We start from the raw sequence: 27,302 nt of genomic DNA on the forward strand, positions 1-27,302 counted from the left end.
AGTGTGCCAGGGCCCTTGTGTGCAAAGTGGGGATGAGGAAGCTCTGAGTCCCCCAGTCAGCCATGGAGCCTCTTACGGGCCTGGGGAGACCTCCATCCTCCACGTTCCAGGACCTCAAGAGGTTTAGCTGTGCTTGCTCACAATTCCAATCAGACTTCAGCTCTCTATAGAGCCCAGTACACCTTGTCACCACCCCCACCCATAACCTAGTGCCCTTCTTCCTCAATATCCCACGCCCACTGGAACCCCAGTTGCCTTTTCCCATTTAAGCTGCCATCTCTTTCCAGAAGCCTGTCTTGACTGCGTCTGCCCACGCCCCACTTGCCTACTCCTTGAATTTGTGCCACAGCTGGTTGTGAACGACTGTCCTGATTTCATAACCCGGCGCCTCCTCCACCCGGGCCCCAGACGCCTCAAGCCTTGGAGAACTTTGTTGGCTGAGGCGAAAGACGCATGGAATCTTCATCAAGTTACGAAGGGATTCATTCTTGGGAACACTCAGTGGTAATTCTTGGTGAAGGAGACCACCCGCTCAGGCCTAGCAGGGAGCAGCCACACTCCATCCGCGCTCGGCGGGAGGCAGGCCCCTGCTGGACGCTGATCCCTCCCCGGAGGGGCCCTCGGCTGGCCAGAACCTGCATGACGTCTGCGCACTGTGAGACTCAGCAGGAGACATTCTGGCGAAACGCAATTTACTTTTTTCACTTCTCAAAGTGCTCGGAAAATGGCTACTAGCAGTTTCGTTCCAGGGAAAAAGTGTCTGCTAATCTGGAGCGCGAACTCGGCGCACAGGGGAGTTTTCTCAGCGCTTCGCCCTCGGCCGCCGCAGATCTCGGAGAGCCTGAGGTCAAATGCACGGAAACAATCCTCCGGAGCCGGGAGCCGGGAGCGGCGGAACAACAGTCGTGGCCGCTTCTCCGTATCCCCTCCGCCTCGGGCGCCCAGGTCCCCAGCCGGGCCTGGAACTGCCCCCAGGAGCCCGATTTAACACCCCTTGCGGGCTTTTGCCAGGGTAGGTGTCCCGGGGGTCACGGAGGCCACCCGGGCTAGACGCCGGTCCAGCATCGCTGCATCATTTCCCGGGGGAGAGCGACTGTCTCCCAGCCCCAAGGTCGGGATGTGGGCCCAGGATCCCGCGCGTCTCCTTTTGGCGCAGGTCCCCCCCTCCGGCCACCGCTTAGCGAACCGGAAGACCCTCCTCCTCCACGCAGGCTTCAACCCCGCGGAGTTCCAGCCGAGACGGGCCCGCATGGGCGGCCGGCACGCGTGTCCCCGCGCACGCACACATCTTGCGCACGTCAGCCCTCACGCCGCCTCATTCCCGTGCCCGGGCGCACGCAGCTCTCACGCGTGCCCGCATACCCCGTGCGCATACGCATCCGTGGCAGGCACTGAGGGCGCAGCAAGGTAAGGGCGCGAGCCCGCAGGGGCTGGGGACCCGGGCCCAGGCCTGGGCGGTGTCCGGGGCGGGCTCAGGGGCGGAGCTCGCCGGTCGGGGCGCGCAGGGTCGGGGCGGGTCCGCGCCGCCGCTGTCCGCGCCGTCCCGCCCTCGGCCCGCTCGCTTCGTTCCTCTCACTGCAACCTCCGCGGTAGCAGCCGCTGAGCCCGCCGCCGCCGCCGCCGCCGCTGAGGTAGGCGCCTCGGAGAGCGGCCCGCGCTCTGCTGGCGCCCGGGGTCGCGGGCCTGGCCCCGGGGAGCTGACGTGGAGGCGGTGGGGGGAGGAGCGGGCGTGGGCGAGGGGCCGAGGGCCAGGCCCCAGGGAGGGAGCTGGGGCGCCCGGCGCGGGCCTGGCCGGTCCGCGGCGGGCACAGCAGGCCGCGCGGGCCGGAGGCAAGCGGGCCCGGGCAGGGGAGCGGGAGGCCGGACGTCCGGGGGCGCCTACGGCTGGGACTGGAGCCTGCGGGGACCTGCGGGGACCTGCGGGCGGAAGGGCACGGGCCGTCGCGGGAAGGCCAGGCCGGCTCCAGGTCTAGGTGACCTTTCCCGGCGGCGCCCTCTGGCCCTGGATCCCGCCAGCGCGGGTCGGGAGGGGGACCGCCTGCCACCCACGCTCGCCGGGCTCGGCCCACGGACCTGTGCGGGCCATGCTGTCGCCGCGGGGATGAGTTCCTGTGACGACCGTGGCCCTTCGCTCCCAGCCCCACACGCCGTGTCCGGCGTGTCTGGTCCACGCCCAGAGAAGCTGGCGTCCGGCACTTGTCCGCCGGTGCCAGCTCCTTACGGGGCGGAACCGGAGGCTGAGAGTCGACTTAGGCCGCTGGGGCCTGGGCAGTAGGCTAGGCCTCGGGAGAGGACGCCCCGCGGGGAGCGGTTGTGGCCTCCTTGGCCTTAGGAGGGATTCCTGGTTCGTTTGCTCATTCATTCACCGAGTGCGGCCGTGCTTTCACGAAACTGGTTCAGGGCCCTTGGATTTCAGAGCTGCAGTCCTAGTGACTGGTCCAAGGTCACGCAGCCGGGATGATACCAAGCCTGGGTTTTCTCATCTGTGGCATAGGAGCAATTATAGCTCTCCTTCCTTGGGTTTTTGGGAAGAATGAAATGAGTTGCTTAGCGCAGAGCCTTAGATAGAAACCTTGACAGCCTTGAGGCTTTTAGGGAGGATTTATCCCATCCTCTGCAGACCATTTTAACTCCACCTGGTGTTCTGGAAAGGGTTCAATAAACATAGCCAGCCCCCGTTATTTTAAACATTATTACTAAGCATTTGTGTGCCAGGCATTGAGTAACTTTCAGGATAATTCATGAAAAATCCTGTAAGTTTATAGACAGACAGGTCAGGCTGAAGCAGGAAGTTGCATGTGGGTGCAGAGTTGAGGGAAACATAGCCCTTGACCAGCCTCACTTCTGTGGAGAGATAGAGAATGGACCCCTCCTTTGCCTAATACTCAGTTGGCAAGGCCAGGGCAGACTGCCCAGGACTAGCCTTGTTTCTCCACCCCGGCTCTGGACCGAGTTCTACAGGGTTCGGCTTAAGCCCTATGCAGCTTTGTTTTCAGTGCCTGGGGTGGTGCCACTTGGCGCACAGTAGACTTGAGAAGAGTCAATGGGGGTAGATGCACTCTTGCGAGGCAGCTCACCCTTCCTGATAGGAGGATAGTTTTTAGCATTGCAGCACATGGCTTATAGTAGGTGCTCATTAAGTATTTCTGAAATAATTGAACGGGCGTATGTCATGGCTGCAGGCCCTGACCATAGTCTCTTGATTTTGGACATCCTTTCTAAGGGACATGCACATCTCGTTCACTTCCAGAAAATAGCCTTGCTTAGCAGGGTCACATGTGTTTCAAGAACTGCAGTGGAATGTACAGCCCTAGAGTGCTGAGAGGTGAAAGTGTTTCCTAATTTGAAATAACTGTTTTAAACATGTTACCTTCATTCTGTGACTTTTCATGTCCTGTGAGAAACCTGTAGAACTGGTGTTTCTGGGCCTGCAGGGGAGGGTGACCCGGGTGAATGGGATTCTCCTAAGGTTTTGGGCCTGGTTGCTCTGCCCCCTTCCTTTTTTTTTTTTTTTTTTTTTTAGATTTTATTTATTTGACAGAGCAAGAGATCACAAGTAGGCAGAGAGGCAGGCAGAGAGAGAGAGGGAAGCAGGCTCCCTGCTGAGCAGAGAACCTGATGCAGGGCTCGATCCCAGGACCCTGGGATTATGACCTGAGCCGAAGGCAGAGGCTTAACCCACTGAGTCAACCAGGCACCCCGCTTTGCCCCCTTTCTGATGGTGGGTGGGTTGGTAACTTTTGCTGGAGTTGTCCAGAGGTAGATGCTCAACCCTGCTCTCAGTTGGTTACTTAGTTTTATTTCTGTATTCTATGCTATAAGCAGGAGCTTTCTGTAAACAAACACAGTGGCTTTGGGGGACCATATAGTAAGGAGTTGCCTGTGGGCTGCTGGTCCTGATGGGCACTAGGCAGATGTGGGCAGTACCCTTCAAGCTGGTGGTAAGGAGGGACATTGACTCCCCACATTTACCAGTAAGATGCTCCCAAGACACTGCAGTTCACTTTGTCCTTGGTGGAATTTCTCATGGCCTGATGTCTTTGTTGGTGGTGACTGAGAGAAGCCTGTGTGTGGTTGAGAGCCAGCCCAAGCCTGCAGGTAGCCCCTTAGGGCGCTCAGAGGGTCTGTAGCCTTGGAGTTCCTCCAGACTCCTCTGGTAGCCACTGAGGAAATGTGACCAGTGGGATCCTCTGCTGGGCCTGGGCACCTTCCTCCTTTTGACTGCTTGCCCTCAGGGGGTGTGGGTGATTGGGTATCCATGCCCTTTGAACTGTGCTGGAGAGGGGCTTGGAGAGCAGATTGCCTTCACAACTTGGCTCTGACATGAGCCATTCGATCTAGTACAGGTCAGGTCTCTGTCTTACTCCTCAGTTTCTCCACTGTGTGATCATCATCCTCAAAACAGTTGTTCTTACTAGAGAGCCTGCTCAGCACCCTCCCGGGGAGGGCTTCACATATGTTCTGTGACATTGAATCCACCATCCTACAAGCCTTGGGAGAGAGGTACCATTGCTTCCTTTTCATGGGTCAGGAGTCTTGAGCACAGAGTTGGAACCAGGGCTGGAAGATTCACACTGAGGTTGCCACACCAAAGGGCCCCTGTGATAAGCTAATAGATGTGAAGGGTAGAATCTGCTGTCCAGCAGGGGAGTGTTCTTTCACACTGATCCGAGTGAACGTGTGTATGGCTGGGTGTAGGCTAGCTCGCTGTCAGCGGATTGCAGTCCCTGGAGTCACCCCTAGTTGTTGCAAAGACGATGACCCTGGGTGTATTAGGAGAAAGGTTCGTTTTTCCTGGAATGAGGTAGGAGGCATTCTAGGTGGAGAATATTCAGCTAAATAGTGCCTTATTGTCCTCAGGGAGGACTTTGGACCCTGTGGTCAGGGAGGACTTTGGACCCTGTGGTTGAGGGTGACCTTTTGATAACTTGCTGTAGCATCTGTAATTATACTAGGAAGTCTATAAAATGCAAACCTCTAACAAAACACTATCTATGGTTGTTGCATACCTCCCAGGTACCATTTACTGTAGTAAGTGTTTTATGTTAATAATCTAATTCATTTCTCACAGCGATGCTGAGACAGGTACTCCTTCCCCATACTAGAGCTGAAGAAAAGTGAGACTTGTGTTGCCCAGGTTACGTATCTAGAGAGTTGTGGAGTGATATTGGAACTCAGGGCTGCTTGACTCCCAAATCTACCTGCCCAAGCACTATTTTTTTTTTTTTAAGGATTTTATTTATTTATTTGACAGTGAGAGAGATCACAAGTAGGCAGAGAGGCAGGCAGAGAGAGAGGGGGAAGCAGGCTCCCTGCTGAGCAGAGAGCCTGATGTGGGGCTCGATCCCAGGTCTCTGAGATCATGACCTGAGCCGAAGGCAGAGACTTAACCCACTGAGCCACCCAAGCGCCCCAGCACTGTCTATTTTAACCCCACTAGGTCAAGCCAGGTAGCAAGGCTCCAGGGAACTTGAGGAGTCTGTGGCCAGGCAGGAGCCCTGGGTGCACCTGGACTCAGACTTGGCATGTTGCCTGCCAGCCCAGGCCTTTCTTCCCTTGATGGGTGGAGAGGCAAGCAGGGTGTCCCCAAGTCAGTTACATTGTCTTGAAGCTTCTTATGGAAGGCTTTGCTGGTGGTGGCCTACCTCCCAGAGTGTTTTAAAATAGAAGCAACTGCCTAGGAAGCTGGGCTGCCCAGTGTGAGACTGTCGTGGAGTGGGAGGGAAGGACAGCTGCACTGGGAACACAGACTTGCTACCAGAGCGCAGGACGTTGGCTTTGCCAGCCCCCTGTAGACCTAACCAGAGGCTGCCTTTATCGTGAGAAAGTGTGTGTGAGATGGGGGTGTGTGGGGAGGCTTCTGATGGTGTTGGCCCAGTATATTGGCTTTCAGAGCTGGGCTGGCCTCCTACTGGGGAACTTGCTTTTCCTGGTCCCCAGACTTAGGGGGAGGTGCTTTTATTCGAATCCCTGGCTGGTACGATGCTCCTCCTATAAGCTGGCCCAGTTCTGCTCAGACAAACCATCTCTAATGCTGTTAAGAGAAACAGCAGAGCCAAAGGCTTTCCTGTAGTTTTCCTTTTCTGAGGGAAATTCAGGATGGTGATGGTGATGGAGGTGATTGCTGTGTTGATCAGGGTCCTTGCAGGGATCAGGTGCAAATTTATGTGCTGTAATCAAAGAAAGCATAATGAAGGGATCATTTGCAAAGGTGAGAGGAGGGTGTGGAGCACCTGACAAGTGATGTGTGTCCCTCCAACCCCCTACTCTGGGTCCTTTGGAACCCGGACAGGGCCCCTTGGCAGGAGCTGTGGCCTTGGAAAGTAGTCCGAGCCCACCTGAGGCCAGTAGGGAGGGAGCTTGGGGAATGAATACCCCAGCCTCGCTCTCCCATCTTCTTCTGGTGCCTCCTGTTGGCGAAAACCAACCATCCTGTGATAGCAGTCCATAATGATCAGCTCTTGGGGCATAGAACAGGATGGAGGTAGAAAGTGGATCTGGAAGAGCAAACAAAGACTATCCAGAATGGGGACACCTGGGTGGCTCAGTCGGTTAAATGCATCTGCTTTCAGCTCGGGTCATGATCCTGGGGTCTTGGGATGGAGTCCTGCATCGGGCTTCTTGCTCAGGAGGGTCTGCTTCTCCCTCTGCCTGCTGTTCTCCCTGCTTGTGCACGTGCTTTCTCTCTCTGACAAATGAATAAAATATTAAAAAAAAGAATATGCAGAATAATGGATTATGATGAGCACTGCTGTTTATGGAGCATTCACTGTGTGCCAGACATTCCTACATCCTTACTTCATCTTTGCAGTAATTCTGGTAGAAAGGCACTGCTGTTAGCCCCATTTACAGATGAGCAAAATGAGACCCTGGGAATATAAGTTTATCAAAGCCTTGTCCAAAGTTACACAGCTGGTAGAGGCTGGTGCTGGTAGAAGCCCCGCCAGGCTCATAGCTCCTTCTAGTAGTCACTGGACCCTGCTGCCTGGGCACCCGGATGGGCTGGGAGATGCCATGGCAGGGTGGCTCCTGCTGTTTAGGTTCCAGCCCTCTTGTACCCTTGCCCTCGAAGATGGTGTCTCTCAACACACTAACTTTGCCCAGAAGACTTTCCTGACTGAGCTGAATGCTACCCTGTTCCCTGTGTCAGCCGCTGCCGCGGTTGTCCCCTGTCCGAGGGTACCTGGATCCTTCTGCCTCTGCCGACGAAAGTGCTGTGCTGCCTGTTAAGTTAGGCTGGGAGGGGCAGAGAGGGAGGGAAGGAGGCTTTGGAACGGGTAGCTCAGGCCATTTTCAGGTACGCTAAAGTTAGGGAATTCTGTTTTTCTTCTGCCTCCTGATAAGGGTGTCCTGAGCCCCAGGTGGTCACCTGGGAGTAGAATGTGCCCCCGATAGGCCTTGCCTGTTAACCCTGCCATCTCAGTGTAGTTTGAATCTGTTCTTGGAACCGGGATAGATAACTTTCCACATGGCTTTTCCTTTTGGCACCTGCACTGCAATTGCCTTTTAGAATGTGGTTTATTGCAGCATCGTGAAGGCAGCATAGCTCAATTTCACACACATTGGTTGGATTTTTTAGTTTTCTGTTCTTAAAAAAATTACCAATATATACCAACAACTTAAATAATGAAGTGGAACAAACATTGAAAACCCTGTTTTAACTCCACTCCTTCCTTAAACCCCTTTTCCTTTCCAAGCAGCTCCCAGGCAGCCACAACTTACAGATGGGCTTACAGCTTTTCCATCATATGCAAATGTGTGAACATATGAACATGCATGTAAAAGGGTTTTCCTCTAATAACATGGAATTACACATTGTCTGTGACTTATTTTTTTCATTTAACTACAGCTGGCCCTTGAGCATCATGGGGGTCAGGGATGCTTACCCCCCATGCAGTCGAAAATCCTTGTATGACTTTTGACTCCCCCCAGATTTAGCTACTAATAGCCTACTGTTGACTAGAAGCATTACAGGTACTATATAGTCAATTAACACGTATTTTGTATGTTATATATATTATATTACAGTAGACTAAGCTAGAGAAAAAATATTAAGAAAATTGTAAGGAAGAAAAAATACATTTACAGTACTACACTGTATTTGTTGAAAAAAATCCACATAAAAGTAGATTTGTTCAGATCTGTGTTGTGCAAGGGTCAGCTGCATATTAAACATAGCTTTCTTTGCCACCAAGCATAAACCCATCTCATTCTTTTTGATTACCACGTGATACTCCTTAGTTTGCAAGCCCTCTGATTTTATTCATTCGTTTCCCTGTTGGCCATTTACATTGCTTTTGGCTTGTGTGTTGTCAATCATGCTGCCGTGAGCACCCTCATGCACCCGTCTTTGGGTGCCTTGGGTGGATTCCTCGAGGTCGAATTGCCACTAGGTTAACGTATGCCCACTTAGGCACTGGCCAGCAGCTGTCTCCAAAGGGACTGTCCTGTACAGAGTACTTAACACTTGGTGTGAGCAGGACTCACCATTTTCCACACCAACAGTGGATGTTTTCATATACGTTTTTGCCAGTTTGTTGAGTGAGCCTCTCAAACACAGATGTGTCATTCACTTTAAAGTGGCTCCCTGAGGCTGTTAGAATAAAGTCCACACCTTGTTCTGAGGTCAGAAGTGGTAGTGATCCCTTCTGAAGGCACTGGGTCTCCTCAGCCCGAGTGGAGCTCCCCTTAGGTCATGGTGGGGGTGGAGGGTGCTGGATGTGGGTCTCTCCACCCCCTCTCCCTGGTCGCCCTGCACCTTCCCTGTAGAGGGAGAGCCTGCTGCCTGGCTATATTGTCATTTACTTAGACCCTCTTGTCGATTACTAAGTTTCTATTTTTTTTTCCTCCTACTATAAAAATACTTTCTTGCTCCTTGCACATTTACGCATTAAACAGGCATTTATATTGAATATCTGCTATGTGCCAGGGCTTGTCATCTTTGACACATAGCTTTTTACATATTTTGGATAAATTTAGGCATGACAGGCTCTGGGATGCTTTGAGTTCAAGGTATGATTTGGGGGTAGGTGTGCACTGTGGGAGTGTTGGGGGTGCTAGGAACAGAGCAGCGTCACTGCCAGGCAACTGATGAGTCGAGGAAGCTGTGTCCCCCCCAGGCAGAGGTTATGTAAGTGTTATGCAGGCCATGCTGGACGATATACTATCTCTACCCTTCCAGCTTCCAGTATGGGCTAGATTTTCATTCCTCAGCTGAAGTGGAGCTTACATAATCCGTTCAAGGTCAGCCAGGGTATGGTTGGGTAGGTAGCCTAGCAGGCAGTCGAGGGTTACCAGGGGCTCCTGTCTCCTGCTGTGACTTACTAGTCTTTCTCAAAGTCATCAGTGACTGGGGATGGGTCTGTTCAGCCCAATCCTGTCCATCCCTTGTGTTCCACATATCCTTGGGAACCAGGCTCCCAGGCTCCCCAGGCTCCCAGGCAGACAGCTGGGTTCCTGCTTTCCCTAGGCAGCTTTCTGGCATCTGGCCAGGGCTTCCTATGTCAGAGTGCCCCACTTCGTGCTCAGTCCCCAGAGGCTGGGCTTCTGAAGGCACATGGGGTGGATGTTGCAGAGACAGATGGTGAGCAATTTGGAGCTGATCTGGGTGGAGGTAGGGGCTGGGGCCAGGGTTCAGCTTCAGAGTCAGCACAGGCGGGAGGTTACTGAGAAAGCAGGATGCCAAGCTCTCTTCCCTCTGGTCCTGGCTTGAGAAAACATGAATGGGAATTATAATTTCTACACCAAAATTGTTTTTGCAGTGGGTACTGAGGACTGTGCAAAAATGGGCATATCCTGGGTGCTGTTGGCAGTTGTAAGAAAGTGGAATCTTGGCCCTTGCCTCAGTCCTCCAATAAATGCAGAAGGAGACTGGGTGGGGAGAGCAGAAGACAGCATCAAAAGCACAGGGAAGCTGCATTTCACAGCACTTGGGGGCTTTCAGTGAAGGGGGAGTCATCCTCTTGCCTTTTTTGGTGGGTGTGTGCTCAGGTCCAGGAGTGGGTTTGGCTCCCACTCAGCTGGGGGTTGCACTGCATCTTCCCTGCCAGGGACTGAGCGGGAGCCACATGGAGAGCCTGGCCTGATCCACGCTCCCTCTGTGCCCCCAACTCCTTTGTCCTTAGAGGGTAATCTCTTTAATGGCCACAGCCATGTACTTTAGGGTGATATTTGCTGGCAGTGGAGTGGTTTTTTTTTGACAGGTGGCTTTACTTGTTCGGTTTTGGGAATTAGTGACGAGCGAGGGTATTTGGGGAGCATTAAATGATGAGTGATCTGCCTTTTCCCTGAGGGGCAGACCAGTCCAAATATGAAAGCTGCTCCTGTCTGGTGAGGTGGGTCCTAGAGCCAGCAGAGGGTACTTGGGAAGGCCCTGGCGCCTGAGGTACAGGGAGGTCTTAGCTCATCTGGAGATATTGCCATTGTACTGCTCCTCCCCTCACCCGGGGCTGAGTTTGTGGCCCAGCCGGGGAAAGGCAGCTCTAAAGAAGGGTGCTCAGTCCACTGATTCCTTTTAGCATTGCTTGGGGTGGAGAATGCCGTGGGCCCTTAGCTGAGATGTTGTGCAGATTTCCTTGGGGCTGCATAACTTCAGCCTGGGACACAGGCTGTTTCAGGGTTGTTTCATTCCTTCTCCTTGGAGGAAACCAGGGTAATCTGTGGCCAAAACATAATGCCGTACGCTGGCGGTATTCTGTTCTGGAGGACCTGGTGGGTGGTTTCCTGCTCTGTCTCACGGGTGGATGTGTCTGTGAGCTTTGTTTTGGGTAAAAGGGGAACAGGTCAGGAGACAGGAGTCCTCAGACTTGAAACAGCCAATGGGGACAGCCTAAAATGGATCTTCCCCCATGTTCTTTGTGCCTGACCCTAATGTGGACTGAGCTATCCATGGTTCTAGCTTGATCATGTGCAAGAAATAACAAGAGCAACAAAAATAGGATAGCATAAACGGCTCACTGGGCTGCTCCACTCTGCTCTGACACAAAAGTGAGGTGAAGCAGAATTAGCAAAACCTCTGAAAAAACGTAAAATAGGACTTGGACCACAATTTTATAATTTAAAATTGTGGAAGTTTGTAGTTGTTTATTTTCTAGTGCACTCATTGCTTCTTGTAGTATCTTGGAAATTAAGGCTTAGGTCAGCAGTGCGACTTCATTTGGGTTACTGTCCCCCTGGGGTCACTTGAACCACTTTCATTGGGTTCCCACTTACTGGGAACATGCCATGCAGGTGTTTGTTTGTGTGAATACATACATATGTGATTTCACGTGGGGTATATGCAGATTCAGTTTGGCAATTTAGGCATACTGTATTTTAAAAATTAATGGAACCATCCATGGGTTTATTGGATTTCCACTAATTGAGGCTAAGGATTCTGGAAATGGAGAAGATGCATGTGATGGTTGCTGTCTCATGGCTTCTCTCCGCCTCTGTGTGTGCTGCCTTGGGTTAGGATTTTAATGCTGTGTATGTGCTACGTCATAGCAAAGCCTCCCAGGGACACAGTGTGATCCTTAGGGCAAGGACTATTTGAACTACTCACCTTCCTTGAACACTGAGATGTTTAATAAATGCTTGTTGACTGACTTAGGATATACAACAATTTCAAGTAGTACTTTGATAGTTGGTTTTATTTTATTTTATTTTTTAAAGATTTATTTATTTGGTAGAGAGAGAGACACACACACACACAGTGAGAGAGGGGACACAAGCTGAGAAATGGGAGAGGGAGAAGCAGGCTTCCCGCAGAGCAGGGAGCCTGATGTGGGGCTCAATCTCAGGACCCTAGGATCACGACTTGAGCCAAAGGCAGGCACTTAATGACTGAGCCACCCAGGTGCCCCGATAGTTGGTTTTAAAGATTTATTCATGTATTTTATAAAGAGAAAGAGCACAGGAGAGTGGGGGAGAGGGGAGGGGCTGAGGGAGAGGGAGAGAAGCAGACTCCTCGCTGAGCATAGAGCTCCATCTCAGGACCCTGAGATCATGGCCTGAGCCGAGATCCGGAGTTGGGTGCTCAGCTGAGCCACCAGGTGCCCCTGATGGTTTTCTTTCTCCCTTCCTTCTTCCCTTCCCTCCTTTCTTTTTGAATATTTTATTTATTTGAGAGAGAGAGAGAGAGAGAAAGCATGAGCAGGGGAAGGGGCAGAGGGAGAAGCAGGCTCCCTGCTCAGCAAAGGGGCCTGATGTGGGACTCGATCCCAAGACCCTGAGACCATGACCTGAGCGGAAGGCAGAGGCTTAACCCTCTGAGCCACCCAGGCACCTCTGATAGTTGATTTTAGAAATAAAGTCCCATTGCAGCTCAATAAATGTTTGTTTGCATTTATTTTTCAGGCTTGTGTGTAGTTTCGTTTCCTTCCACGTGGAGAGTTGCCTAATTGTTAGGTTTTACTGTATTCTGTGTGACGAATATGATACTCAAAAAATGGGTTCCTCTGAAATGCAGTTTTTTGAAAAGTTACATTCATTTTGGCACATAGTAGGTACTCTGTAAGTATTTTGTTGAATGAATGAAATCAGAACCATTTGGGAAGTAAGCTGGCCTGAAAAAGCTCTGATTTCTCTTCATCGCATTTAATGCCACAGTAGCCGACATTTTGTAAGAAGATACATTTTATTGGCAAGAGTCTTGCAGTTCAGCAAAGTAGCTGGCTCATGGGAATGTGTCGTTGACAATTAATTCATTCAGCAAATATTTACTGACTCCTGCTATACTCTGGGCTTATGCTCAGTCCTGGGGATGCCAAGAAGAGATCTAAAGGCAGGCTGATCTGCTATCAACAAAAACTTGTTAGGTGTCTCAACCTCTGGATGCAAGGAGAAGCTCGAGATAGTAAGGCTTCTCTGTGCACATCTGGAACTCTGTGCTGATGATTTTTATTGGTGGTTAATTATAGCTAATAATTTTTATTGATGGAAAACTAATTTCCCTAATTACTGAATTATTTCTTCTGGTGATTCTTTTATTGTAGCAGAAGATGGCTGTGCCTCCCACGTATGCTGATCTTGGCAAATCTGCCAGGGATGTCTTCACCAAGGGTTATGGTGAGTGTTTCAGTTCACAGGCTGGATTGGCATGTTTGGGTTTCACCCATCACATTTTGAGAGACTCGGGTCAGTCGGCTCTTACAACTTTCATGTTAGGGAAAATAAGACAAGCTTTTGATGGCTGGTGAAGTAGTTTTGGTTTGTGCAGCTGGTAGGGGCAGGCTCATGAATTACTACAGGCAAGCAGACGTTCTGAGTTCCTCTCCCATGGGTGGGAGCAGCTCTGTGTATGCTGTTGCAATGGAGTGTGATTTCTAAATGTGGCCTGTCCTTTGGCATGTGCTCATGCTGTCATACACCTTTTCCTCCCATTCTGCTGGGAGTGCAGGTTGGGCTCTCTGGGGTGCTGTGCCTTTTCTTTCTGCCACTGTTTGGTGCCTCCTGAGCTCCACACATAGGCAGGCAGGCAGCAGCGGAGACAGGCTCCCTACACATGTATGGCATTTTGGAGCAGCAGGAGGGAGGCAGAGATGCTACTCTCAAGTTAGTTATTTAATCTATTAACAGTTACCATCTCCTTTCTTTAGGATTTGGCTTAATAAAACTTGACTTGAAAACAAAATCTGAGAATGGACTGGTAAGTTGTCTGACCGACACGGAGTATGGGTGTTTATTGTAGATCAGTAAGTAACTGCCATGTCCTGGGTGGCAGAGCCAAATGAAGGGCCCTTTTTGGTTGTGGCAGGTTGTGGTTGTCACATTCATTGCAGCCTCTATGGGATGGTTGATCCAGGGGAACCCTGCTGACAGATCCCTAATTTAACAGCTTTGTATACTTAATTGACAGGCCTCAGTTTTATTTTTCCTTGTTTCTTATATATATATATATATATTTAAAGATTTTATTTATTTATTTGACAGACAGAGATCACAAGTAGGCAGAGAGGCAGGCAGAGAGAGAGGGAGAAGCAGGCTCCCCGCTGAGCAGAGAGCCCGATGCGGGGCTCAATCCCAGGACCCTGAGATCATGACCTGAGCCGAAGGCAGAGGCTTTAACCCACTGAGCCACCCAGGCGTCCCTCCTTGTTTCTTATATTAAAACTGACTTGTTTTCAGGGTGCATTGGTGGCTTAGTTGGTTAAGCGTCTGATTTCAGCTCAGGTCATGATCTCAGGGTCCTGGGGTCAAGCCCTGCATCACCTGCTTCTTCTTCCTCTGCCTCTCCCCCAACTGTGCATGCTCTCTCTCTCTTTCTCAAGTAAATAAATAAAAATCTTTAATAAAAAAATTTGACTGGTTTTCAATGCCACATAATTAAAAAAAAGTAGTAGTTTTTTTTTTTTTTAAATATTTTATTTATTTATTTGACAGAGAGAGAGAGAGAGATCACAAGTAGGCAGAGAGGCAGCCAGAGAGAGAGGGGGAAGCAGGTTCCCAGCCAAGCAGAGAGCCCAATGCGGGGCTTGATCTCGGGACCCTGAGATGATGACCCGAGCTGAAGGCAGAGGCCCAACTCACTGAGCCACCCAGGCGCCCCTCCCCCCCCCTTTTTAAAGATTTATTTATTTTAGAGAAAGAGTGCGTGCACAAGCTGGGGAAGGGTAGAGGGAGAGGAAGAGAATCTCAGAGAATCTCAAGTAGAGTCCTGCTGAGAGTAGTGGGGCTGGATCTCATAACCCTGAGATCATGACCTGAGCTGAAACCGAGTGTTGGATTCTTAACTGACTGAGCCACCCAGGTGCCCCTTAGCAGTATAGATTGTGTGTGTGGCAGTTGTTGGAAGGAGGAAGTTTTGGGGCTGATCTATTGCAGTGTCATCTTTAGCTCAGTGCTTTTTCTATTAGGATGGAAGGGGGATTGCCTTCCTGTCTAGACTAAAGCATTACCAGGGAGCAAGGAAGTTGTCTCCTGGTGAAGAATTCCCCCAAAAGAGTCCTTTAATCAACAGACTTCTTTCACCTCATCTGTATTTAAATATTGAATTATAGGAGTAGCTTTTGCCCCCACCCCACACATCGTTACATAAGGGGAAGTATGTTCTGTTTATGGTGGCATTGTGCTGGTGTACAGGCTGTGACTCTCTCTCTCCTTTAAAGGAATTTACAAGCTCAGGTTCAGCCAACACTGAGACCACCAAAGTGACGGGCAGTCTGGAAACCAAGTACAGGTGGACCGAATATGGTCTGACGTTTACAGAGAAATGGAACACTGATAACACGCTAGGCACAGAGATCACTGTGGAAGATCAGGTAATGGTCACCTGGGAAAAGACATAGTTTTATTCATTGACATCTGTTGCCCTGCCTTTTGACTAAACCTGGCAAATTTTTTTCTGTTCAGCTTGCACGTGGACTGAAGCTGACCTTTGATTCATCCTTCTCACCAAACACAGGGTAAGAATCTCGTGTGTGTGTGTGTGTGTGTGTGTGTGTGTGTGTGTTTTAAAGCAAGGACATTTAGCCACGTGTTACAGTAAGATTCTGGGCTGCCCGTTGTGGTTCTCCTGGCTTCATTTGTGGCAGGCTGTAGGACTTGTGGTCCAATAATGCTTTTTCACGTGAGTGAGGCTGCTGCTAATGCAAATGGCCAAGGCTGCAGGGCAGTGGCGAGGTTTGGAAGCAGGGACTAAGCGATCACGGTTGCCACCCCAATTTGTAGGCTAGGAGGGTCCTCTCCCCAGCACCAAGAGAGTGTGGCTTCTAACTGTAGGGGGGCTCCTGAGGCTGCTCTTTGTGCCCCATGCCGCCTAGCCACAATCCAATTAGACTTGACAGTTATTGGGCTCATTAGGAGGCAAGATGGTATGTTGGTTGCCTCAGGTCCTTGGCTAGAAGGGGTACCCTTTTTAAAAATTTTTAACCACTCAGAGCAGTAGGTGTCTTAAACTTGGAGAAGGTTGTTTTACATACTGCTGACAGGTGCAAGGGTATATACTGAATTTCATTTGTTAGTTTTTAAAAATTGTAGTAAAGTATACATTAAAATTTATCATCTCAGCAATCTTTAAGCATACATATAGTGGCATTATGGATTTCATCTTTTGCCGTTCCATATTATTTCTTTTCTTCCCTTCTGATGAATGTGTTTTAGAGGAAGGGTCTACTGAGTTCAGAGCCTGTACTGCATGTGGGTAACTGCAAAGGACTGGGCAGGCAGGGCTTCTGTCTCTGGAGATCCGAGTCTTATTGTAACTTTGTTCTGGATGATGTGAAGACCATTGGGCAGGATCTGCATTTGCTCTTGTTCTCATCCTGTTGTAGTTTCTCCTGCAGGAGCATTGCTTTCTTGCTTGCCTGCTTCCCTCCAGGCACCCTGCTGTGACGGGAGAGGTTACCCAGAGAGATGCTCTGATATCATGGGAGGCAGGGGAATGTGCTTACATGCTTGAATTTGCTGCCTGGGACTTTGTCTGCTGCACTGAGATGGCACACTTAGGAATTTGTAAGGGATTTCCCTCCTGTTACATTTGGGAGATTTGCAGAGAAGCCTCCAGGTCCTACAGTAATACACATAAGAGGAACATTTTTTTAAATTTAACTTTGTATTTTGAAGTAATTTTTTACTTAACATACACAAAAGTGTTGCACAGGTAGTGTGTAGAGTTCCCTTATTTCCTAGACCTGGCTTCTCCTAATGTTAATGTCTTACATGACTACAATATGATGATCAGAACCAGGAAATATATATGGTTTTTAAAAATTTTTTAAATTTTTTTAAGATTTTTATTTATTTATTTGACAGAGATCACAAGTAGGCAGAGAGACAGGCAGAGAGAGGAGGAAGCAGGCTCCCCACTGAGCAGAGAGCCCGATGCGGGGGTTGATCCCAGGACCCCGGGATCATGACCCGAGCAGAAGGCAGAGGCTTTAACCCACTGAGCCACCCAGGCACCCCTATATATGGTTTTTGCAGAGTTAACTAGTCTGTTGTCCTATTGATGTCTTATTTCAGGTCCATGATCTAGTTCAGGGTACTAGATCACATTTAGTTGTCAAATCTCTTTTGTCTCCTCTAATCTGAGACACAGTCTTTCTTCGTTTTTCATGACCTTGACAGTGTTAAAGAGGATTGCCCACTTATTTTGTAGAATCCTTCAATTTGGATTTGTCTGATGTTTCCTCATGGTGAAACTCAGGTTACCCATTTTCACAGCTACAGAAGTGATGTTGTGTTGTATCTTTCTTGGTGCATGATGTCAGGACATAGATGTCAGTATGCCTCGTTACTAGTGACACTAACTTTGATCACTTGACCAAAGTGGTGTTTGTGAGGTTTCTCTGTGAAGCTCTTTTTCTCTTTGTAAATAAGTATCTTGGGAGATACATTGAGACTATGTAGATAATCTGTTTCTTATCCTTTGACTAAGAAACCTAGTATCCATTGGTGATTCTTGCCTGCGACAATTATGTTTGGCAGATGGTGATTTTCTCTTCCCATCATTCCTTCTGCATTTATTAAATGGGATTCTACTGTAAGGGAGAGCTTGCTCTTCTCCTTCATTTATTTATTTAATCAATTATTTATATCAGTATGGATCCATCGACATTTATTTTATTCTGTGGGTTATAATCCATTACCATAATATATTTTATACTCATTTGTTTTAGATATGGCTGTTGGGCCTCCTTCCAAGTTGACATCCTGTGTTTTATTATCCCCTATCATTTCTTTTGAGCTCTACTTCAGAAGATGTACCAGGCTCATCTTCTGCTTCTTCTCTAGTCCTGCTATCAGGCATTTCTCCAAGGAGCTTCAGTTCATTTTATTGAAGAATGTCATTTAGAAATCAAGGTTGTGTCCATATTGCTCCTAGGTATTTGAGACAAGTTTTGATGGCCTGATGGAGGTTGGAAATGAAAGCTGGCTTTCCAAAGCTACTAAGGGGGATAACCTTCGAAAGCATCCTGGCTTCTATCAGGAGCTGAGCATAGAGCACATTATGGATGAGGCTGCAGATTCGTCTATAGACCAGCACCCACGCTGGGTACCCCACCACAGAAAAAAGCCAATTTGTTAACCAAAAATCAGAGTCATGCCTCGCTCAGGCAGTTGTCAAGTTAGCACCAGGAATAGCTTAAAAGGAAAAATCCCAGTAATATTTGAAAGAGGGAAAACTCCAAAGGCGTGGAGTGTTACATGAGAGCAGGAACCTGGAGAGAAACCTGAGTCACTGCCCCAGCACTGCCCATTCTGTGGGGACTTTGTGCTCCTGGCCAGAATTCTTTGAGACAGTGTAGGGGAGGCACTGTGTGAATGGTCTGGCGTGGCTGGTAAACACCGCTGTTTCCACCGGCAGTACACTATGGTCAGCAGCAGCTTTTTCTTTTTTTTTTCCTTTTTTAAAAGATTTCATTTATTTATTTGGTAGAGATCACAAGTAGGCAGAGAGGCAGAAGCAGGCTCCGCGCTGAGTGGAGAGCCCAGTGTGGGGCTCGATCCTGGGATCCTGGGATCATGACCTGAGCTGAAGGCAGAAGCTTTAACCCACTGAGCCACCCAGGCGCCCAGCAGCAGCTTTTTACTGGTGGTTATATGATGGCTGGTTTTTATTGTTCTTGGTCTCCTTCTCTTTCTAAATGGTAGCCTCTGAGCAGATATCAGTCACCCAGCTAGCATGGTGCCAATTCGATAAGCCAAAACCTAGGCTTCTTTCTCCAAAGAGCAGGAAGTCCAGAATAGGTTTATTTTGAATTTTTCTTGTGGAGAGAGAATTTGTTTGGTTGTTATTCTTTTCTTTCAAAGCTTGAGAAAATGCACCAAAGCCACATGAACAAAAGTTGCAAGCATTGCTGTCATTTGTGAATGGTGTTTGCTTTATTTTCAGCCACAATGTCTGAAATTCTGTCATTGGCAACTTGGGATGTTTAACCTTAAATTTTTTAAAAAGACTATTTATTTACTTGACAGAGAGAGAGAGAGAGAGAGCGAGAGAGGGAACACAGGCAGGGGGAGTGGGAGAGGGAGAAGCAGGCTTCCCACTGAGCAGAGACCCTGATGCAGGGCTCAGATCATGACCTGAGCTGAAGGCATCTGCTTAACGACTGAGCCATCCAGGCGCCCCTTAACTTTTTTTTTTTAATTGGTTATTATTATTATTTTTTAAGATTTTATTTATTTATTTGACAGACAGAAGTCACAAGTAGGCAGAGAGGCAGGCACAGAGAGAGAGGGAGGCAGGCTCCCCGCTGATCAGAGAGCCCAATGCTGGGCTTGATCCCAGGACCCCGGGATCATGACCCAAGCGGAAGGCAGAGGTTTTAACCCACTGAGCCACCCAGGTGCCCCCGCCCCTTAACTTTTTTAATATAGAAAATTTCAAACATACAAAAGCAGAGAAAAAAAAAAGCAGAATAGTATGTTAAGCCCTCATCATATTCCTATCACCCAGCTTTAATAATTATCAACCAATAAACCAATTATGTTTTATTTTTACATTCCTAATCTCTCCCTCAGACTTTTTTGAAATAAATCAGTTATCACATAATTTCATCTGTAAGTATTTTAGTATGTATATTTAAGTGATAAGATTCTTTTTTTAAAGTTTTTATTTTAATTCCAGTTAGTGAACGTATAATCTTACATTAGTTTCAGGTGTACAATATCGTGATTCAGGAATTCCATACATTACCTGGTGCTCATCACGGCAAGTGCCCTCGCATCCCCTTTCCCCCCTCCCCTCTGATAACCATCAGTTTGCTCCCTAGAGTTAGATATGGAACACTTCATGCATTTGTATGTCATCTTTGTGCAGGGGCCATGCTCATCTTCTCTGTATCATTTCAATCTTAATATATGTGCCGCTGAAGCAAGCACAATATGATTCCTTTTTTAAAAAAGTATAACTACAGGGCACCTGGGTGGCTCAGTGGTTAAAGCCTCTGCCTTCGGCTCAGGTCATGATCCCAGGGTCCTGGGATCCAGCCCCGCATCATGCTCTCTGCTTAGCAGAGAGCCTGCTTCCCTTCCTCTCTCTTTGCCTGCCTCTCTGAGTAATTGTGATCTCTGTCTGTCAAATAAATAAATAAAATCTTTAAAAAAAAAGTATAACTACAGAATGATTGCATTGTAAAAAATTAATCATAATTCCTTGATTTTTAAATCTCTAGCCTGATCAGATTTACATGATTTCATTTATTTTTACAGACTCAAAAATTGTCCATGCAAAATTGCAAATATTGCTTCCTGTGGCTCCTTAAATCTCTTTAAGTTTTAGATTCTCCTCCTCCCCCTCCCCCACAATTTATTCATTGAAACTAGATCATTTGTCCTGTAAGGTTACGTATAGACTAAATTTTGCTGTTTGCATCTCTGTGGTGCCATTTAACTTGTTCCTCTGTCCCCCATGTTTACCGTGAATCAGGAAGTCTAGAGGCTTTGTTGCATTTAGATTCCTGGTGAGGGTGGTAAAATATAAGTGGTGCTCTATACTTCCATGACTTGGATGTAGAAGGCGTGGTTTGTTCTTTGTATGTTAAAGTTGATGCTATTCACAATTCATTCATTAGGGGTTACAAATTGGTGATAATTCTACTTTAGTCATTCATTCTTCATGTAGTAGCTAGAATATTTCAATAAAAAGAAACTTCTCATAAACTATTGGTTATCTTGAGATAGAGTTAGGGTAGGAAAGGTGGAATAAATAATCGCTTCCTTTTTAATTTATTGTTTCGAAGTAACACTTTGGTTTTCTAGTCTCTGACGATGACTGCTGTGTGTGTTTTAAGTGTCATTATGAATGAATGCATAGATTTATACATACTTGTTATGTTTCAATCCATTCCTGGTGTTATTCTTAAAGATGAGCTCATTGTTACATGTTTGAAGCCGTTAGGAGTCTCTTCAGGCTAGCTCTGAAGGCATTGTGCGCCAACCCCAGTAGTCTTTGGTAGCTTTGATAAATACTTCAAGTTCACCCTGTACTGATCTGTAGTCTGCTATTTCTCCAAGGGACACTGATACCTTTTAGGAGAGACTGGTATTTAGAGTCCAGAGTCTAGGTGCTGGGAATGAAGCTTTAATCTTAGTGTGAATGAGATTGGGGTGGGCAAGGCTGTGTAGATCCCAATCTCTGCAGAGAATGCAGCTTCCTGTGGGAAGATGTCCATTTTGTAGCTGAATAACAGAAAATAGTCTAAATTTTATTTGATAGGTGTGGTCTTGTCTCCCATGTTGACCTTTGGTAAAGGCAGGGTAATATATTTGCAGGTGACACGAGTCCACCTACCTTTCCTGAGTAGTAGGCACAGGAGGCACCAATCTGGTCATATATGCAGATCAGGGATTAGCAGACAAGACCCACAGACTTGTCCTGTCTTGCATGGCTTCCCAGCCCCCATGACTGCAGGGCCCCAGGTTGCAGGTCAGTATCCAGGTCTCTGAAATATACTCATTAGGATCTCTTGAATACTGAATTAAAAGCATCTGTTATGTTTACTTAGAAGGGATCTATCTAGTATTTGTTACTTTCTTTACTTACTAAGTGAGCCACAAAGTAAGAAAGCAACCATCTCCTTAAAAGGGGCTGTTTAGATAGCTGCCTTCATGACAGATACACCGTGTCTTTTTCATAGACTTAGAGAATAGCAAAGAAACATCTGTTTCATAATTACATGGTGGCATTTTCCCTAATAAATGCCTGTGTAGGCCATTATATTAAGCATAGGGAGAGTTTAGTAAGAGAAAATTACTTAGCACTTTTCCCCCCAAGCTTTTCCTGCCTCTGTTCTCACTTCATTTTTGGGGCATTTATGCAGACTGGATTCTGGTCAGAGAGCTAGTGTTCTGTCGATGTGGCCTAGAGGCTGTGTAAGGGAGAACTGGGCCCTCACTTGGCCTCCTATTCCTGTATGTAAACTGGGATTTAAAACAATGCTTTTTTTGCACTTGTTGGTATGGTTGTTGCAAGGTGAGTTAGCTTGTGATCTTAATACAATTTCTTTTCTTTCAGGAAAAAAAATGCAAAAATCAAGACAGGGTATAAGCGGGAGCACATCAACCTGGGCTGTGATGTGGATTTTGACATTGCCGGTCCTTCAGTCCGGGGTGCTGTGGTGCTGGGCTATGAAGGTTGGCTGGCTGGCTACCAGATGAATTTTGAGACTGCGAAGTCTCGAGTGACCCAGAGCAACTTCGCGGTTGGCTACAAGACTGACGAATTCCAGCTCCACACTAACGTGTAAGTGTATGTGAGTGTGGTGTGTGAGTGTGTGTAGAAGGGAGATTGCTTTTCAAGCTCAATTTTTAATCACTTTAGAGTGTGTTGAAATCAGATGAGCCAAATGGCCTGCTGATATTTTTCTGTTTTCCACCTGCCCATTTCCTGAAGTGGCTTAGGTTCTTTGTGTTCTAGAGACAGTCATTGTTGTCACTGGTACACACAGAATGACTGCTCAGTTACAGCAGTGGCATGATGTCCATCCAGAGGAGTGTCCCTTCCCTGCTAGTGCCTTTTGTGGACATTTAAGCACCTTTCAGTTTTAGTAACAAAATGGCAGGGAAAGGTGCCACTGTCTTTTTCCTTTGTGTGATGTCTGAGATAAGGTTGCTCTGGTAAATGAAATGCAGATCTGAGAGACAGGTTAGGGAACGGTGATCTCAGTTGCATAGTGTCTTTTCCACATGGCATAGCATGCACAATTTTATTACCGACCAGACAGTACATGAAGGGGAGAGAAAAGTGCAGATTAGGTTAGAGAGCCCCTTGTAATCAACCTTGGGAGTTAAAGTGGAGTGCTGCTGATTTAGGTGAATGGAAATGCACATTTCAGCCCCAGATCCCCTAGGCATGAGAAACTAACCTATGACACAATTGGGGGACAACTTTACCAATTTTCTTTCTTCCCACTAGAGGTCACTAAAGAAGTGACTTCTTAAAGATCTAATAACATTTCCATTTACAAACTTTTTTGAAGAATTTTTATCCAGTAGTTCCCCTTTTCTGCCATTTCACTTTCCATGATGTCGGTTGACAGTTCCACAGTCAGCCACGGTCTGGAAGTAGATGATCTCCTTCTGATGTGTTGTCAGAAGGTCATTAGTGGCCTGATGCCATCAGTGGCCTGATGCTACGTCACATGTCTGTGTCATTCACCTCACCTTCATCCCATCATGTCGGCATTTGTCATTTCACATCATCCCAAGAAGGTTGTATACTGGGCTGCCTGGGTGGCTCAAATGGTTAAGCATCCGACTTCTGATTTCGGGTCATGATCTGAGGGTCGTGAGATTGAGCCCCAAGTTGGCATGGAGCCTGCTTAAGATTCTCTCTCTCCCTCTGCTTCTGCCCCTCCCCTCTCCCAAAAAACAAAACAATATGAAGAAGGTGTATCCAGTATAATATTTTGAGAGGCCACATTCATATAACTTCTATTACAGTATATTGTTATAATAGTTGTATTTTATTAAAATAATAAATTAGAAGTTATTGTTGCTAATTTCTTACCATGTCTAATTCATATTTTAAATTTAGATTTGACTCAGAGATGTATGTATAGGAGAAAACATAGTATATACAGGGGTTCGCTACTATCTGGTTTCAGGCATCCCCTGGGGGTCTTGGAACATACCTCCTGCAGATAAGGGAAGACTGTTCTAATTAATATAATTGACATAACACATAACAGAATATAATATAGCAGATATTAATATAATTTTTGAATTTTTTAAAACTAGGAAATCACAGGAAAACAATAGTGAAGGATAGTCCGGGGTTTCCTGGGCTGGGAGTGGGAGTGTGTGACTACAAAGGGGTGGAATGAGATTTGGGGGTGATGGATTTGTTCAGAATCCTGATTATAGTGGTGGTCACACAAATATTGCACATGTGTTAAAATCCATAGAAGTGTACACCAAAAAAAGTAAAAAAAATGTAAATTCAAAAAAAGGTAGCATACAAAAGTGTCACAGGAGAAACAGTGCAAGTAATAGAAGGTTTTTTTTTTTTTTTTTTTTAAAGATTTTATTTCTTTATTTGACAGACATAGATCACAAGTAGGCAGAGAGAGAGAGGGGAGGAAGCAGGCTCCCCGCTGAGCAGAGAGCCCAATGCGGGGCTCGATCCCAGGACCCCGGGATCATGACCCGAGCCGAAGGCAGAGGCTTTAACCCACCGAGCCACCCAGGCGCCCCTAGAAGGGTTTTTTAAAGTTAAGAGTTTTGACTGAAATGGAAAGTCTTTCTTGGTTTGGAATTGGAAATTGGTACCAATTCTAGGAAGAACAATAGCTGTTAGCTGTTAGCTGTTTTCCCCACATACCTGAGCCTCATGTACCTGATTTTAAAATAAGTGGACATGGTTTATTTTTAGCTGGTGTGGGAACAGCTGACACAGCTAATCCGGGTTGCCCTGGTGCATGTGGAGGCCCCGATGTGTAATAGAGATTCTTTGTGCTTTATATAGTTGAATTTGAACAGTGACTTCCCTCTGTTTATGGTTTTGAGAGCTCAGTACAGGAAGGCAGTGTTGCTGGTTTTAGAATATATTTTTAAAAAACTGACATTTTTTTGGGACAAACGTGAACCCAAGAAAAACTTCCAATTTCAATTATACTAAAATCACTCAGAAATCTATTATTTAGGACAAGCTGCTATTTTGTACCATCCTCGGATTTTCTGAAGAATTTAGGATTCCCTGTGGATCAGGGTTTGCCTGGGCTAAACCTGTACTTACTGGAAGCACAACGTCTGTATGATTGAATTTCAGGGAAAACTTCAGCATTTAGAATGTATTTATGAGCGTCTACTTCAGGGAGAGTGTAGTGGTGAGGAGCAGAGTTAGCAGTGAATCAGCAAGAATTTGTCCTTGGATTAGTGAGTTCTCAGGTCTTTGATGAATTCCACAGCATATAGGCTGTGCCTTACCAGTTTCCGGTGACATTTCTACTTGAAACACCCAAAGTGATGAGGCAGAACTTTTTCATGTTAAGAATGTGAAGAAGTGGAGGGGGATATTTCCAGAAGCTGGAGTCAGTATGGTGTGTTTCGAAGAGAGGAAGGAGTTTGTCCCAGTTGGGTCTCATTATGTTTTGGAAAGAGACATTTTGTAATGCACCAGTAGCTCTTTTTCATTGCATCAGAACTGCAAATACCGGCAGTTTGGGCCAAGAGTTTCGCACAGGTGGACAAGTCTGAATTGCAGGTGAAGCTCTTCTCTCATCACTGTACCCCCAAGGGGCCAGGTCGCTTTTGACTGTGTCTTTGCAGCAAGCAGTGGCTGTAGCTGGGGTTATAGGGCTATAACTGCCTTTTGAAAAATATGAGTGGCCCAACCTTTCTTACCATTTCTGACTGAGTTCTCTTCTCATTTGCTTCTCTTTCCTTACTATTGTTATGATAGACACATTTATAAAAGTAATAACATTAGCAGTACCAACCAGCAAAAAACAAACCAGCCCCCCCCCGCCAAGAATTCCAGGGTCTTACTTGCTGCATTTACTTACTTATTTATTTATTTATTCATTCATTCATTTATAGAAAGTATGAACAGGGGGAGGGGCAGAGGGAGAGAATCCCAAGCAGACTCCCTGCTGAGCAGGGGAGCCTGACTCGGGGCTCCATCCCATGACCCTGACATCACGCCCTGAATTGAAATCAAGAGTTGGACGCTCAACTGACTGAGCCACTCAGGTGCCCCGTTGCTGCTTTTATTTTATTTTTTTATTTTTAATTTTTTTAAAGGTTGTATTTATTTATTTGACAGAGAGAGACAGTGAGAGAGGGAATACAAGCAGGAGAAGCAGGAGAGGGAGAAACAGGCTTCCTGTGGAGCAGGGAGCCCGATGTGGGGCTCTATCCCAGGAGGCTGGGATCATGACCTGAGCCGAAGGCAGATACCCAACGACTGAGCCACCCAAGCGCCCCGCTGCTTTTACTTTAAAGAATATTTTGGAAGCCAGCTTCAAGTTCCATGCAGCCTGAGCTTCCTGCCTTTGGTGTTTCTGGTGATGGTTCAGATAGCCTTTCCCTTCCTCTGAACCCTCCCAACTCCAGTGTCTGTTCCGTTCCTATCAGACTTTTCCCTAATTGGGTGGGTACCTGTTTTGTCATCACTTTGGTTCATTTACAGCACCCCTGTCCTCTGTTAGACTTGGACAGCTGTGCCCAATTGCAGCCTGCCTTTGGGGGTGGATTAGCATCTATGCTGTGCTTGTTTGCAGAAACGATGGGACAGAGTTTGGTGGCTCCATTTATCAGAAGGTGAACAAGAAGTTAGAGACTGCTGTCAATCTGGCCTGGACAGCAGGAAATAGTAACACTCGCTTTGGAATAGCGGCCAAGTATCAGATCGACCCTGATGCCTGCTTCTCGGTGAGTACCTGTGGAATCATGCATTGCCCAGGCTCCACATGATGGTGGGGTTGGAATCCTTCTGGATTGCTGGGGTTGCATGCTTGGGCTGGAGATTTTCTCGCTGGGAGAGAGTTTGAAATGAAAAAAGTGCTAATAGTAATTGTGCTGACCGTGGGTGCCAGGCACTGTGTGTGACCCATTACATGTGGGTTACTGTATTTAATTCTTACACAACCCATTTGAGATAAGTGCCTTTACAAAAAAATAATCATCCCAACCCTCTGTGCACAAATGGGGAAATTCAGAGAGGTCAATGGCCAATGGGGCAGATAGTTGGTAAGTGCTGGGGCCTGGACTTGATGGTTTGCTGGGGAGTCTCCTCCTCTAATCAGCCCTTGTTCCTGCACACTGTAAAGGGGTTTACTTTGAATCTGAAGGTTTTCTTTTCTTTCTTTTTTTTTTTTAAGATTGTATTTATTTATTTGACAGAGAGAGAGAGAGAGAGATCACAAGTAGGCAGAGAGCTAGGCAGAGAGAGAGATGGGAAGCAGACTCCCTGCTGAGCAGAGAGCCCCATGCGGGGCTCGATCCCAGGACCCTGAGATCATGACCTGAGCTGAAGGCAGAGGCTTAACCCACTGAGCCAAGCAGGCGTCCCATGAATCTGAAGGTTTTGGATGTTCATTTTCCTTCTCATTTCTCATTCTCTTGCCTCCTGTATTGGATATTAACTCCTGTATTGGATATTAAGAAACCAGGCCCTGGCATTTAGCAGTTGACATCTAATCATGCAGATTCAGTGGCTTTGCTCATGGACCCTTGAGTTGCTTGATTTTTGCATTAAATCCTGTTGAACTCATCTCTGTTGTCACAGGGCACTACTAGCTGCATCCCTTTTGGGATGGAATGAGGAAATCTCGTGTTGCAGGATGGTCTTTATGTAATTTACAAACAGGCCATTTGAAGTCTGAAATGGCAACGAATCTGGCTCCTTTCTGAGCACTTAGAAACAAAGGAAAAGGGGC

General features: G+C 47.2%; 1 protein-coding gene across 2 annotated transcripts in view; it reads left to right on the forward strand.

Moving 5' to 3' along the window:
• Window positions 1-251: 251 nt before the first annotated feature.
• VDAC1 (voltage dependent anion channel 1) overlaps window positions 252-27,302 on the forward strand; it is a 30,349-nt gene continuing 3,298 nt past the window's right edge. The window contains exons 1-7 of one of the 2 annotated variants that reach the window (XM_080804859.1): window positions 252-1,407; window positions 12,975-13,047; window positions 13,578-13,627; window positions 15,087-15,239; window positions 15,331-15,383; window positions 21,938-22,165; window positions 26,145-26,295. In XM_080804859.1, coding sequence (XP_080660985.1) covers window positions 12,981-13,047; window positions 13,578-13,627; window positions 15,087-15,239; window positions 15,331-15,383; window positions 21,938-22,165; window positions 26,145-26,295 — 702 coding nt within the window. In that variant the 5' untranslated portion in view covers window positions 252-1,407; window positions 12,975-12,980. Of the gene's footprint in view, window positions 1,408-1,481; window positions 1,632-12,974; window positions 13,048-13,577; window positions 13,628-15,086; window positions 15,240-15,330; window positions 15,384-21,937; window positions 22,166-26,144; window positions 26,296-27,302 lie in introns of those variants that run through there. The other variant, XM_080804858.1, reaches the window with a different exon arrangement.

Source organism: Martes martes (genome assembly GCF_963455335.1).
Source record: "Martes martes genome assembly, chromosome: 5".
Taxonomy (NCBI): domain Eukaryota; kingdom Metazoa; phylum Chordata; class Mammalia; order Carnivora; family Mustelidae; genus Martes; species Martes martes.